Raw genomic sequence first — 13,713 nt, 5'->3', positions numbered from 1 at the left:
TAAATATCGGCATCTGCATCAGCCTTTAAAAAATCCAAATCGCTCCATCACTGATTCTAAGAGTTCTGTTGGGTCTGCTGATTTTGATGGTTCTGATTGTTCTGTTGTTTTCTATTATTCTGATGGTTCTCATGATTCTGCTGGGCCTGGTGTGCCTGATTATTCTGATAGTTCTCATGGGTCTGTGGGGTTTGATTATTCTAATGGTTTTGATGATTCTGTTGGGTCTGATGGTTCTGTTGGGTCTGTTGGTTCTGATTAGGTCCGTTGGTTTTGATGGTTCTGATTGGGTCTGATATTTCTGATATGGATCTGATGGGTCCGTTGGTCCTGATTGGTCCTGATTGGTCCTGATTGGTTCCGTTGGTTCCGTTGGTGCGTTTCAGCTTCCTCCCTGCAGTAAGTCCTTCCAGGAGGCTCAGAGTGATCTGAATCAGACGGCGGCGGGTCTGAATCAGTCCGCAGGGGACGTGGTTCACGCCTCCAGAGGAACCAGCAGTCAGCTGGCCGACGCCTCCGGGAAGTTCTCTGAAGACTTCGATGAGTTTCTGGACGCTGGTATTGAGATGGCAGGTCACACTCAGGTGAGTTTACCTTTTAATCACTTTACAAATCACGAGGAGTTATTACACTATTATTACACTATTGCTACACTAGGGGGCGCTCATTAGCGTGAGCAGGTTAAGCCTTGGGTTAAATCAAAGTTAAACTGCTTATTTTCAGAATAATGCACCTTTTGGTAACTTGTTTTAACTATCGTATGTAAAAGACTATACAGCTAGGGCAGTCAATTAATTCTGTAATAATTATATTCTTGTTGATATGACAAAACACTTTTTTTATCATTACTTTCAAGAATATGCTATTTCAACAAAATAAATGTTAAAGATTTGTCAAAAATAACAATTTTAAACATTAAGCAGAAATATATATATAAAAAAAAAATCTTGTCTTAGAGTCTTAGAGTCTCTGTAAAACGCCAAATCCACCGGAGATCCTATGCAAACCTATAGTTACACACAGAGGTGGGTAGTCCAGGTCCAAAAAGTAAGAATCCACACGTCACAGTCTATTTGCATTTACTGCATGTACAGCAATTAACAATATTATTTTCACTTAATCACCTTTTAATTTTAGAATATGAGAAATCAGATAACATGGAAAATCTGGTTTGTGTTTTGTTTTTTTGACTATTTATCATATTTATTCTGAGATGATGAATAACAGCAGTTTAAATGGTTTGTGTTTATAGAGGAAGGATGATCAGCTGCAGGTGATTGGGAATCTGAAGAACATCTCCATGTCCTCCAGTAAACTCCTGCTGGCTGCTAAATCTTTATCTGTGAACCCCAGAGCCGCTAACGCTAAGAGCCTGCTCGCCACTGCAGCCAGGTGACCTGCAGGACTTTACCCTGCTAACACCTGATCCACAGGACTGATTCTGTATTTAAACCAATAAAAACTAGTCTATATTCTATAGGAAATTAAAAATGATCAGGATGTATCATCAGATAATAAGGAAACATGCTTACATTTGAACTCTTTAGTCAGTATGTTCTTATCTGAACTGTGTGCTACAGAACGGTAATCTGTGTGGGTTTAAACCTCCGAACCATTTCCACACTCCGGATTACCAGGTATAGAACACAACAGCGTGCAAACTAGGGCTGAACCATTAATCGTTTTTTAATTGAAATCATGATTTCAATAGACATGATTTTTCAGTAGAAGGAGCTGTGATTTGTAGTCCGTAGAGTGCTGGGGATTGTAGTCTTTGGGCTCGTCCCAATGCTCAGCGGGAATTTTTTGCACCAGGAGTAAAGCAGCATAAAGTTATCCAAAAGCAGTGTGTAAGACTGGTGGAGGAGAACATGATGCCAAGATGCATGAAATTAAAACTGTGATTAAAAACCAGGATTATTACACCAAATATTGATTATTTCTGAACTCTTAAAACTTTATGAATATGAACTTGTTTTCTTTGCATTATTTGAGGTCTGAAAGCTCTGCATCTTTTTTGTTATTTCAGCCATTTCTCATTTTCTGTAAATAAATGCTCTAAATGAGAATAATAATAATTCAATAATAATAATAATAATAATTCAGTTTTTTTGTACAGGTCTGTAACGGACAGCATCAACCAGCTGATCACTATGTGCACTCAGCACAGCCCGGGACAGAGGGAGTGCGACAACGCTCTCCGTGAGCTGGAGGTACCACACACTACCTCACTATCTTACCTTACCTCACACTACCTCACCTTACCTCACACTACCTCACACTACCGCTCACTATCTTGTAAACTCTTAATTCAGTTCCAGTTAGTTACCATTTTTCTTCTTTTATTTACTGTTTCTATTAGTTTTATTTTTTCATTTCATTAGCTTCATTTTTTTATTATTTTGTTTTTCATTAACGATAACGATTTCATTAACCTTGCTTCACACTACCTCACGTTACCTCACACTACCTTACTTCACATCCCTCTCGCTCTGAGCTTTAGTACTGATAAAGTGCAGTAACTATATTTATTATTGTGTTCACAGTGGTGAAGTGTAATATTATAGCCAGGCCTTCAGTTCAGGCAGTGTTAAATTTCTGTCCAAAAATAAAAGAGGGGAAAACCCAACCCTGTAAGGCATTTTAGAGCAGCATTGCTGAGGTAAATGTATGATTAGAATAGCACTGCTGAGGTAAATGTATGATTAGAATAGCACTGCTGAGGTAAATGTATGAGAACAATAGCACTGCTGAGGTAAATGTTTGATTAGAATAGCATGGCTGAGGTAAATCTGTGAGTAGAATAGAACTACTGAAGTAAATGTATGACTATAAAAAACACTGCTGAGATAAATATATAATTAGAATAGCACTGTTTAGGTAAATATTTGGTTAGAAGAGTATTGCTGAGGGAAATCTGCGATTAGAATAGCAATGCTAAAGTAAATGTATGATTTGAATAGCAATGCTGAGGTAAATGTATGATTAGAATAGAACTGCTGAGGTAAATGTATGATTAGAATAGTAGAATAGGACTGCTGAGGTAAATCTATAGTTATGATTAAAATAGCACTGCTGAGGTAAATGTATGATTAGAATAGAACTGCTGAGGTAAATGTATGATTAGAATAGTAGAATAGGACTGCTGAGGTAAATCTATAGTTATGATTAAAATAGCACTGCTGAGGTAAATGTATGATTAGAATAGTAGAATAGCACTGCTGAAGTAAATCTATGATTATGGTTAGAAAAGAACTTCTGAGGTAAATATGTGATTAGAATAAAACTGCTGAGGTAAATCAATGATTAGAATAGCACTGCTGAGGTAAATGTATTATTAGACTAGCACTCAAGTCATTTTTATCAAGTTTTTGATTAAATCTTTTGAATAATGTAATTATTGTTGTAAAGATGATATATATTGTTGATATATTTGTGTTTTCAGGCTGTGATAGTGCTGCTGGACAACCCTAATGAACCAGTTAACGGTTTGTCGTATTTTGACTGTATTGAGAGCGTGATGGAGAACTCTAAGGTAGGTTCCAGTGTTCTTATGGAACATTTAATTGATTATTGATTGTGTATTATCATGAATCTTACTGTGTGTGTGTGTGTGTGTGTGTGTGTAGGTCCTCGGTGAGTCTATGGCAGGTATCTCTCAGAACTGTAAGACAGGTGACGTGCCGGCGTTTGGCGAGTGTGTGGGCGTGGCCTCTAAAGCTCTGTGTGGGCTGACTGAGGTGGCTCGACAGGTGAGGGCGGAGTTATGTTAAGCAGGTGTTTCTGCGGTTCTGATCGTATTTAATTGATTTAGGATTGATATTACTTGCTCTGTATCAATCACTTTTTATTGTGTTTATTGATTCTGCTGTTTATAGACGTCGTACCTCGTGGGCGTGTCCGATCCGAACAGTCAGGCGGGTCAGCAAGGTCTAGTGGACCCCATTCAGTTTGCTCGAGCCAATCAGGCGATCCAGATGGCCTGCCAGAACCTCGCTGACCCGGGCAGCAGCCCATCTCAGGTGAGCGATCACCAGGATAAAGGCATAAAGTAATCCAAAAGCAGTGTGTAAGACTGTTGGAGGAGAACATGATGCAGTCACCGCAAAGACCATCAACACTTTAAGATGATGAAACTGGCAACAATTAGGACTGCCCCAGGTAGAGATAGAAGAGTAAAAGTTTCCTCTGTTGTACAGGTTAAGATCATCAGAGTTACCAGCCTCAGAAACCACAAGTTAACAGCAATAGCGATGGCAGTGTATAAATCAAGTAGTCGCTCCCATCTCATCATTTAGATAATTTATTCTCAGTTTTTTTATCCAGTGTGTATCAGTGATTCATTTTACGGATGCGCTGTATTAAAATGTTATTATTTACATTTACCTGCAGGTGTTGTGATTGTTAATTATGAGTGTACGTGTTACAGGTGCTCTCTGCTGCCACCATCGTGGCCAAACACACCTCAGCGCTGTGTAACGCCTGCCGCCTGGCCTCCGCCAAAACCACCAACCCCGTCGCCAAGCGCCACTTCGTCCAATCAGCCAAAGAGGTGGCTAACAGCACCGCCATCCTCGTTAAAACCATTAAGGTACCACAGCTGCTAGCACACTCCTGTACACACCTGTACACACCTGTACACAACAGCACACACCTGCTCATAACTGCACACACCTGTACACACATGCTTAAACCTGCTCACACCTTCACACACCTGCTCACACCTGTGTTACCTGTTGTAATCTGTGTTGATCACCTGTACGCACCTGCACACACCTGCACTCACCTGCTTACATCCGCATGCAAATGCTCACACCTGCACACACCTGCACGCACCTGCTCACACACTTACCTACATCTGCATGCAAATGCTTACACCTGCACACACCTGCTCACACACCTGCTTACATCTGCATACAAATGCTCACACACCTGCACACACCTGCTCAGTGTGTTACCTGTTGTAATCTGTGTTGATAATCTGCTGAGGGACTGTCTCTTGTTTCTTCAGGCTCTGGACGGGGATTTCTCCGCTGAGAATCGTGATAAGTGTCGAGTAGCGACGGCGCCGCTGATCGAAGCCGTCGACAGTTTGACCGTTTTTGTGTCCAGTCCTGAGTTCGGCAGCGTCCCGGCTCAGATCAGCAGAGAGGTGCGTATTTGACTTATTGAGATCCTGCGTTAATGAAACGTTTTTTCTCCAACAGACGGAGTCTGAGAGAGAGAGAGTAAAGTAGGTAGGAGTCTGGAGTTGTTTTCACCCTCCTAGATTCAGGAGTATTGTAGTGATAGAAATATGAGTGGGTGGGGTAATCATTTGAAAATAGAAAAACTAAAACAAATACAAATTAACTGCTTTTAAGACAAAATATTGCTGTTATTGCAATATGGATTTTTTTATCGTTTTAAAAATGATATTATTGTGCATGATATGATATGGAATACTTTTAGTTGTTAGAATGTTGTTTAAAGTTATTTCTTACTTTTTATAATCCACTTCAGGGTTCTGCTGCACAGGAGCCAATCCTCCAATCAGCACGCTCCATGCTGGACAGCTCCATCAAGCTCCTGACGACCGCTCGCTCACTGGTCCTGAACCCTAAAGATCCCGCCTTATGGTCTTTACTCGCCGCCCACTCGCACACCGTATCCGACTCCATCAAGAGCCTCATCACCGCCGTCAGGTACCCAACCCAAACCCGTTCTCCACGCTGTACAAATCATTTCCCTGATTACTGTTGCCACTTTTGAAGCTCCACAGTTGATTGACATGACGATCCACCAACCACAATTATTTCCTTTCCCCACTAGCGCCATATTAGCTTTTTTTATCTCTTGTGGTGTTTCCAGCAAGCTGATTGGCACTAGGCAGAAATGCATGACTTTATCTGTAAACAGACTCTATGCTACACAATAGAAAAAACTTTTAGTCATATTTTATCCAGCAGAGAATCTCATCAAAAATATTTATTGAACTGGTTTTTACCAAAGAGTAATTCTCAGTCCTTAAAATAGCGTTAATCCTGTCACATGTGCTGTTTATACCACACCTGGGAACTTTTTTTAGCATGTTGTGTTTGTTTGGGGTTGTGTTTGATGTAGTGCTGGGCGATTATGGCCTAAAAATTGAGAAATATCGCACTAAACGAGTCACGGTAGAAACTTTGAAGGAGAGATTATTATAATTATTGTTTTCTACAGTTAGTCACAGATCCTCACCGGAGAGCGATGATGCTGCAGTTTTTAGAAACGGTAGATTTTATTTCTAGATAAATAGTATATTTAGTAAATATGAGTGCGTTAGTCTGTGGGAGGCACCAGTAACCAAGATAAGACGGATGAACACTTCAGAAATGAGGAGCGTTTTCAGATATTTTAGATTAAAAAGATAAAATGTCTGTAAAATTGCATTAAAACTGTCATTCAAATTAATGAAGTGAATCGTGAAAATTGCCCAGCACTAGTTTGATGCTGTATTTTCTTCTTGGGTTTGATGTTGTGTTTGTTTGGGGTTGTGTTTGATGTTGTGTTTGATGCTGTTTGATGTTGAGTTTGTTTGGTGTTGTGTTTGATGTTGAGTTTGTTTGGTGTTGTTTGATGTGTTTGATGTTGAGTTTGTTTTAGGGCTGGGGCGACGCGTCGACATAATCGACGTCATCGATTACGAAAATACATCGATTTGCATAACGTGCGTCGGCGCGTCGTAAATATGTTAATTAACACGGTAACATAGAAGCATAGAACTATTATTTAATTAAAATGATTTTTAATAACAGCTAAACACAGTTCTGCAAGTCAAACGCGGAGGAGTTCACGTGCGAGAGAGAGAGAGAGAGAGAGAGAGAGAGAGAGAGAGACACACAGAGAGAGAGAGAGAGAGAGAGAGAGAGAGAGAGAGAGAGAGATTCGCTTGTTCTGGTGAGAGCTCATATTCTAGTCCCATACATAATTCTGCAGCTCCCTCAGTGTTTTCTGCCGTATTTTGCGGCTAGCGCGAGCGCTTACAACTGACACCGCGGACCGCGAGGTGCTGCCGCGCTTGTGCCGAATCCGACTCTCTGCTGAATCTGACTCCCGCTTCGCGGACAGAATCGGCACAACACCCCCGCTGTAGAACTGCGGTAGTGAAAACAGCTACAAAAAAACGCCAGCGGGCATCTAAAGTTTGGGAGCATTTCACGCAAAAGGGCAACAATGTGGTCCTCTGCCATATGTGCAAAAGGAGCACTTGAAGCGCAAACATCCAGGAGCACTATGTCAACAGGGTCACACAGTAAGTTACCGTTTACATCAGGGTCTCCGCGGGTGTCCTTAAAAAGACTTAAGGCTGTCTACCAAAGGTTTTAAACCTGCCACAGGCAGAAATTATACAGTTTTGGTTTATATTTGTGCATGGCATTTCGCAGTTTCCAGAAACAGTAGCATTATTCATAAGTTCAGGTGTTTAGCTAAGCTAGCTGCCTTAAGTTATTTTAGCTAGCGCCGTCGGCGCTGCGGTGTTACACCGTTTTCTGTCACCGTCGGAATTTTGTGACCAGTGCTCACGGTTATGAGCGTTCATTGGCAAAACGGAAGCTTTCTATACCTACACCTTACCCTCAGCCCTAAACTGAACCGTTTTGGCCAGTCGGGGTAAACATTAGAAACGAACACGTTTCGAATCGGCCAGTGCACCGGTCTGCTGAGAACTACTTGCCCGTGGTCACAAAATCTAGCGGTCACAGAAAACAGTGCAACACACGGTTGTGGTGTATGGGAGCTTATCCATTTTTAGCGTTATAGATCTAAACGTGTTGTACATGTAACGTTAAGTGATTAACGTTATAAGTGTGGGGTTTGGTTTAGTAGGCTTGTGTTGCTGTTGTTGTTATTATATATAAATATAGTATTTTATCGTTTGCTTTAAAACGTAAAATAATAATTATTTAAATATGTTTCTCAATAAATAGATTAGTCGACTAATCGAAAAAAATAATCGTTAGAATAATCGTTTAAAATATAATCGTTAGGGACAGCCCTAGTTTGTTTGGTGTTTTGTTTGATGCTGTGTTTTTATCTTGTGTTTGATGTGTTTATTTGATGTTGAGTTTGTTTGGTGTTGTGTTTGATGTGTTTGATGTTGAGTTTGTTTGGTGTTTTGTTTGATGCTGTGTTTTTATCTTGTGTTTGATGTGTTTATTTGATGTTGAGTTTGTTTGGTGTTGTGTTTGATGTGTTTGATGTTGAGTTTGTTTGGTGTTTTGTTTGATGCTGTGTTTTAATATTGTGTTTGGTGTTCTGTTTTATGTTGTGTTTGATGTGTTTGTTTGATGCTGTGTTGGATGTTGTGTTCAATATTGTGTTTGATGTTAATTTGTTTGGTATTGTGTTTGATGTGTTTGATGTGGTGTTTTATTTTGTGTTTGATGCTGTGTTTTAATATTGTGTTTGGTGTTCTGTTTTATGTTGTGTTTGATGTGTTTGTTTGATGCTGTGTTGGATGTTGTGTTCAATATTGTGTTTGATGTTAAGTTTGTTTGGTATTGTGTTTGATGTGTTTGATGTGGTGTTTTATTTTGTGTTTGATGTTGTGTTTTAATCTTGTTTTTAATGTTGTGCTTAACGCTGTGTTTACTGATGTTGTGTTTGATGTGTTTTATTCTTGTGTTTGATGTTGTGTTTGAAGCGTATTTTAATCTTGTGTTCGCTGTTGTTTTGTGTTTTGTTTGATGCTGTGTTTTAATGTTGTGTTTGATGTTGTGTTTAATGCTGTGTTTGATATTGTGTTTGATGTTATTTGATGTATTTTTGTGTATCAGGGATAAGGCTCCTGGTCAGAGAGAGTGTGATTCTGCTATAGACAGTGTGAGGAAGTGTATCAGAGAGATGGAGCAGGCGTGTCTCTCTGCTGTCAGTCAGAATCTGCCCACGCGTCAGGACATCTCTCTGGAGGTAATCATCCACAGCCGCCAAATACGGTTTAATAATCACGTTTATTATTGTGTTATAATGACTCACAATATTATGTTATTACATCACTGTTGCTCGTGAGTGTTAACGATCTGCTTCTACCCAATCAGGCTTTGCAGGAGCAGCTGATGTCATCAGTACAGGAAGTGGGTCACCTGATTGATCCAATCTCTACAGCAGCTAAAGGAGAGGCGTCACAGCTGGGTCACATGGTGCGTTATCTTTCTTTTTCAATATTTTCTCATATTTATGGGATGTTCAGCTAGAAATATGGTAAAAGTTACCATATTTTTTCTGATTTTGATATTTAGAAGTATTCCAGGTGCTTTCACAAATACCAATTTTTAAAACACCCCAAGTTAAAGTATAATTCTGTTGTGAAATGTACTTTGGTTGTAATTTTTATTAAAACATGATATAAAGTTATTATCTGTGTTGAATATCTCTCCTCCGCTCTCCTGCAGTTTTCTAACATCCAGTATTTTCTGCTCTTTACCCAAACAGGCTTTAGAATGAGTGATATGGGGCATATTTTACCCTGCAGATAAATCACTTTTTACACCGTTATTCAGCTCAAAGTAGCTCCACACTTCACTGGTAGAATCCAGAGAGTCCTGATATTTAAAACCAGACATTTAGAGCTTTAAAACTGAACAAGAAGATTATTAAAACCACTGTTTACATCCCATAATGTAGATAAATCTCCAGCACCGCCATCTTTAATTTAATCACAATAAATCAACCGTCGAGGACGAGAACCAATAGTAAAGATTTTTGAGTAATGGTTACCAGATATTTTCAGTATCAGCTGGAAATTCTGCATTTCCAAAAAATAATTTATTAATCTGATCAAAACTCTCCTACTTATGGAGTGAATTTTGTGCCAAAAGTTTTACGTAAAAAAATAAAATCCACAATCAAAATTTTAAGAATCAAAAGTAAAACATGTATGTTGCAAATTCAAAAGAGAAAAAATATATATCAAATATATATATTTAAATATACTTGGTTATTTTATTATTCTTTGCACTTATTTGAAAATTATTTTAGTTTGGATTTTGCCAGTCTTTGCTTTCATTTTTGGATTTTTTTGGATTTTCTGTGGATTTTTGTGGATTTTGCTGCTAAAGACTTTTGCTTCTGGAATCTCTCCTTTGCTTCTGCTTCATTTTTTTGGTTCTGATTTTTGGCACACTTTTCACGGGTGGGCGGGGCTTAGAAGAAGGCGTTCCCCTTTAATCTCTATTGGTCACCTACCCTGAACCCTCGTCTGAGACAGACCACGCCCACCCCGCCAGCTTCAAGCGCTCTTCCAAACATGGCGGAGCGAACGGGGTTCAGCTCACAGCAGCACCAGCAGGTACTTTTCCAATTAAATTTCATACAGACGTTATGTTTAATGTTATATTTCTTTTTTAAGTAAGTGTTTAACTCTATTAAGATGCTCATGTTAGCGGGGTGTGCTAAATATCCATGCTTAAATTATACTAGTTAGTTAGTGAACACTAACCTATCTAGTCAGTGAGTTAGCTAGTTTACCTAGGTCATCTGGTCAGTGAGTTAGTGGGTTAGCTAAGCTAGTTAGGTTACCTAGTCAGTGAGTTAGCTAGTTTACCTAGGTCATCTGGTCAGTGAGTTAGTGGGTTAGCTAAGCTAGTTAGGTTACCTAGTCAGTGAGTTAGCTAGTTAACCTTAACCAGCACTTACTTGGCTTTACCCTGGGGCATAATAACTAGCCTAGCTAACCCACTAGCTCACTGACTAGGTAACCTAACTAGCTTAGCTAACCCACTAACTCACTGACCAGATGACCTAGGTTAAGTAGCTAGCTAACTCACTGACCAGATGACCTAGGTTAAGTAGCTAGCTAACTCGCTGACCAGATAACCTAGGTTAACTAGCTAACTCACTGACTAGGTAACCTAACTAGCTTAGCTAACCCACTAACTCACTGACCAGATGACCTAGGTAAACTAGCTAACTCACTGACTAGGTAGGTTAGTGTTCACTAACTAACTAGTATAATTTAAGCATGGATATTTATCACACCCCGCTAACATGAGCATCTTAATAGAGTTAAACACTTACTTAAAAAAGAAATATAACATTAAACATAACGTCTGTATGAAATTTAATTGGAAAAGTACCTGCTGGTGCTGCTGTGAGCTGAACCCCGTTCGCTCCGCCATGTTTGGAAGAGCGCTTGAAGCTGGCGGGGTGGGCGTGGTCTGTCTCAGACGAGGGTTCAGGGTAGGTGACCAATAGAGATTAAAGGGGAACGCCTTCTTCTAAGCCCCGCCCACCCGTGAAAAGTGTGCCAAAAATCAGAACCAAAAAAATGAAGCAGAAGCAAAGGAGAGATTCCAGAAGCAAAAGTCTTTAGCAGCAAAATCCACAAAAATCCACAGAAAATCCAAAAAAATCCAAAAATGAAAGCAAAGACTGGCAAAATCCAAACTAAAATAATTTTCAAATAAGTGCAAAGAATAATAAAATAACCAAGTATATTTAAATATATATATTTGATATATATTTTTTCTCTTTTGAATTTGCAACATACATGTTTTACTTTTGATTCTTAAAATTTTGATTGTGGATTTTATTTTTTTACGTAAAACTTTTGGCACAAAATTCACTCCATACCTACTTATTCGTTCTGCTCCACAGTTGATTGTGATAATCAAGAGGAAGATGGATGATCACAAACCATCAAACCACCAAACTGAACTGCTTGAATTTTTGCACCAGGAGTAAAGCAGCATAAAGTTATCCAAAAGCAGTGTGCAAGACTGGTGGAGGAGAACATGATGCCAAGATGCATGAAATTAAAACTGTGATTAAAAACCAACCAGGGTTATTCCACCAAATATTGATTATTTCTGAACTCTTAAAACTTTATGAATATGAACTTGTTTTCTTTGCATTATTTGAGGTCTGAAAGCTCTGCATCTTTTTTGTTATTTCAGCCATTTCTCATTTTCTGTAAATAAATGCTCTAAATGAGAATATTTTTATGTGGAATTTGGGAGAAATGTTGTCTGTAGTTTATAGAATAAAACAACAATGTTCATTTTACTCAAACATAAACCTATAAATAGATAAATCAGAGAAACTGATTCAGAAACTGAAGTGTTCTCTTCATTTTTTATCAGAGCTGTATAAGAAACTGAAATTAATTTGATTATTTTCTGAATCAGACACGCTGATCACACTCTGATCTCTTGTTATTAATGTGGATCTGATGATAATGTGATTTTTTTTATCTGCAGGTCTCTCAGCTGGCGAGTTACTTTGAGCCGCTGAGCAGGGCAGCAGTGGGCGTGGCCTCTAAGATGATGCACCACCAGGAGCAGATGAATCTTCTAGATCAGAGCAGGACCCTGGCTGAGTCTGCTCTGCAGATGCTCTACGCTGCCAAAGAGGGCGGCGGGAACCCCAAGGTCAGCAGATACTGATATCTTTTATTTTGTGATCAGTTATTTATTAGTTTTTATATAGCATTTTATGAAGCATAACATTATGACCAGTATAAAAATTACAAACTGTAGTTGTGTTTGTGTTTCTCTGTATAATTTATTACTATTAATATTTGGGTGGTGTGTGGTTATCCTCAGTACTGCAGTGATTAGCACTGATTATCAGTGTTAGTGTGTGTTGAGCTGGTACAGTGAGTGGATCAGATACAGCAGTGCTGCTGGAGTTTTTAAACACCTCAGAGTCACTGCTGCTGCATTAAATGTCCTGTAGGTGGCGCACCGTGGTCAGCATCCCGTAGGCATCCCGTAGGTGTCCTGTGAGGTACCATCTGTAGGTGGCATCCTCTGGGCGGTATTTTTCGCACTATAAGGCGCACTATCAATAAACATCTATTTTCTGGTCTATTTTCATGAGTAAGGTGCATTTTAAGAGACACTATAAGAAGCTTCTAATTTAGCAGGTCTCACCACTGGGAGGGGGGATAGCTAGCTAAGTTAAGTAAAGCTAAGCTAAATAAACAAAACTGTAATAAAAAAAAAACAAGTGCTGGATGTTAATCTACATTAAGAGATTTTTCTCCTGAAAACTGTTGTTTATTTGGGTGAGTAAAGCACTTCAGTTTATTTGCAGTAAGATTAGATTCACACATTTCTCCAGCACTAAGGCTGGAGCATTAGCATTAGCGATAGCACTACACTGAAGAACCCTGAGTGTTCTGGTAAGCCAGGGTGATATTAGCTAGCGTTTTATCTCATGTAGCTTGTTTTAACACTGTAAACATGCAGACTACAGTCTGATATACTCACCTCTGAACTGCAAATGAGCTAGCGCAGTTAGTAAATAATGCTAATGTTGCTCCAGCAGTGCTAGCTTGGGTTAGCAGCAGGCTGTAGGCTGATAATACTCACCTCTGAATAAGAAAATAGCATTTAGTGGTTAATGCTAATACTGCTGGAGAACTAAACTGAATCTCCTGTATAACTCTGTACTTCAGCAGAGTGACTTTACTGCTCCTTAATACCTGACTGATAGAATTCATACATAAGGAGCACCGGATTATAAGGAGCTCTGATGATTTTTGGGAATAATAAAGGATTTTAAGTGCAGCTTATAGTGCGAAAAATACGGTAACTTTATCTACAAGATGGAGCAGCTGTAGGTAGAAGTGTGTAATAGAGTGGAGTAAACACGAGGTAACAGCATGGCCTCCATCCACATGGTTGGACACGTGCTTGTAAACGTGAGCACGTGTGTAAAGCTGTGCTCCTCAGTCCAGCACAGCACAGT

General features: G+C 39.3%; 1 protein-coding gene across 2 annotated transcripts in view; it reads left to right on the top strand.

Annotated features, from left to right (window-relative positions):
* The window catches only part of tln2a (talin 2a), a 74,118-nt gene that overhangs the window by 44,491 nt on the left and 15,914 nt on the right, over nucleotides 1–13,713 (top strand). For both annotated transcript variants that reach the window (XM_049473682.1, XM_049473681.1), the window contains exons 29-40: nucleotides 387–584; nucleotides 1,253–1,392; nucleotides 2,120–2,213; nucleotides 3,446–3,535; nucleotides 3,630–3,752; nucleotides 3,879–4,022; nucleotides 4,430–4,591; nucleotides 5,012–5,152; nucleotides 5,503–5,684; nucleotides 8,799–8,931; nucleotides 9,060–9,161; nucleotides 12,219–12,389. In XM_049473682.1, coding sequence (XP_049329639.1) covers nucleotides 387–584; nucleotides 1,253–1,392; nucleotides 2,120–2,213; nucleotides 3,446–3,535; nucleotides 3,630–3,752; nucleotides 3,879–4,022; nucleotides 4,430–4,591; nucleotides 5,012–5,152; nucleotides 5,503–5,684; nucleotides 8,799–8,931; nucleotides 9,060–9,161; nucleotides 12,219–12,389 — 1,680 coding nt within the window. The remainder of the gene's footprint in view (nucleotides 1–386; nucleotides 585–1,252; nucleotides 1,393–2,119; nucleotides 2,214–3,445; nucleotides 3,536–3,629; nucleotides 3,753–3,878; nucleotides 4,023–4,429; nucleotides 4,592–5,011; nucleotides 5,153–5,502; nucleotides 5,685–8,798; nucleotides 8,932–9,059; nucleotides 9,162–12,218; nucleotides 12,390–13,713) is intronic.

Source organism: Astyanax mexicanus, unplaced genomic scaffold (assembly GCF_023375975.1).
Source record: "Astyanax mexicanus isolate ESR-SI-001 unplaced genomic scaffold, AstMex3_surface scaffold_43, whole genome shotgun sequence".
Lineage (NCBI taxonomy): Eukaryota > Metazoa > Chordata > Actinopteri > Characiformes > Acestrorhamphidae > Astyanax > Astyanax mexicanus.
Note: the sequence above shows the minus strand (reverse complement) of the source record. Positions and strands in the feature narration are given on the sequence as shown.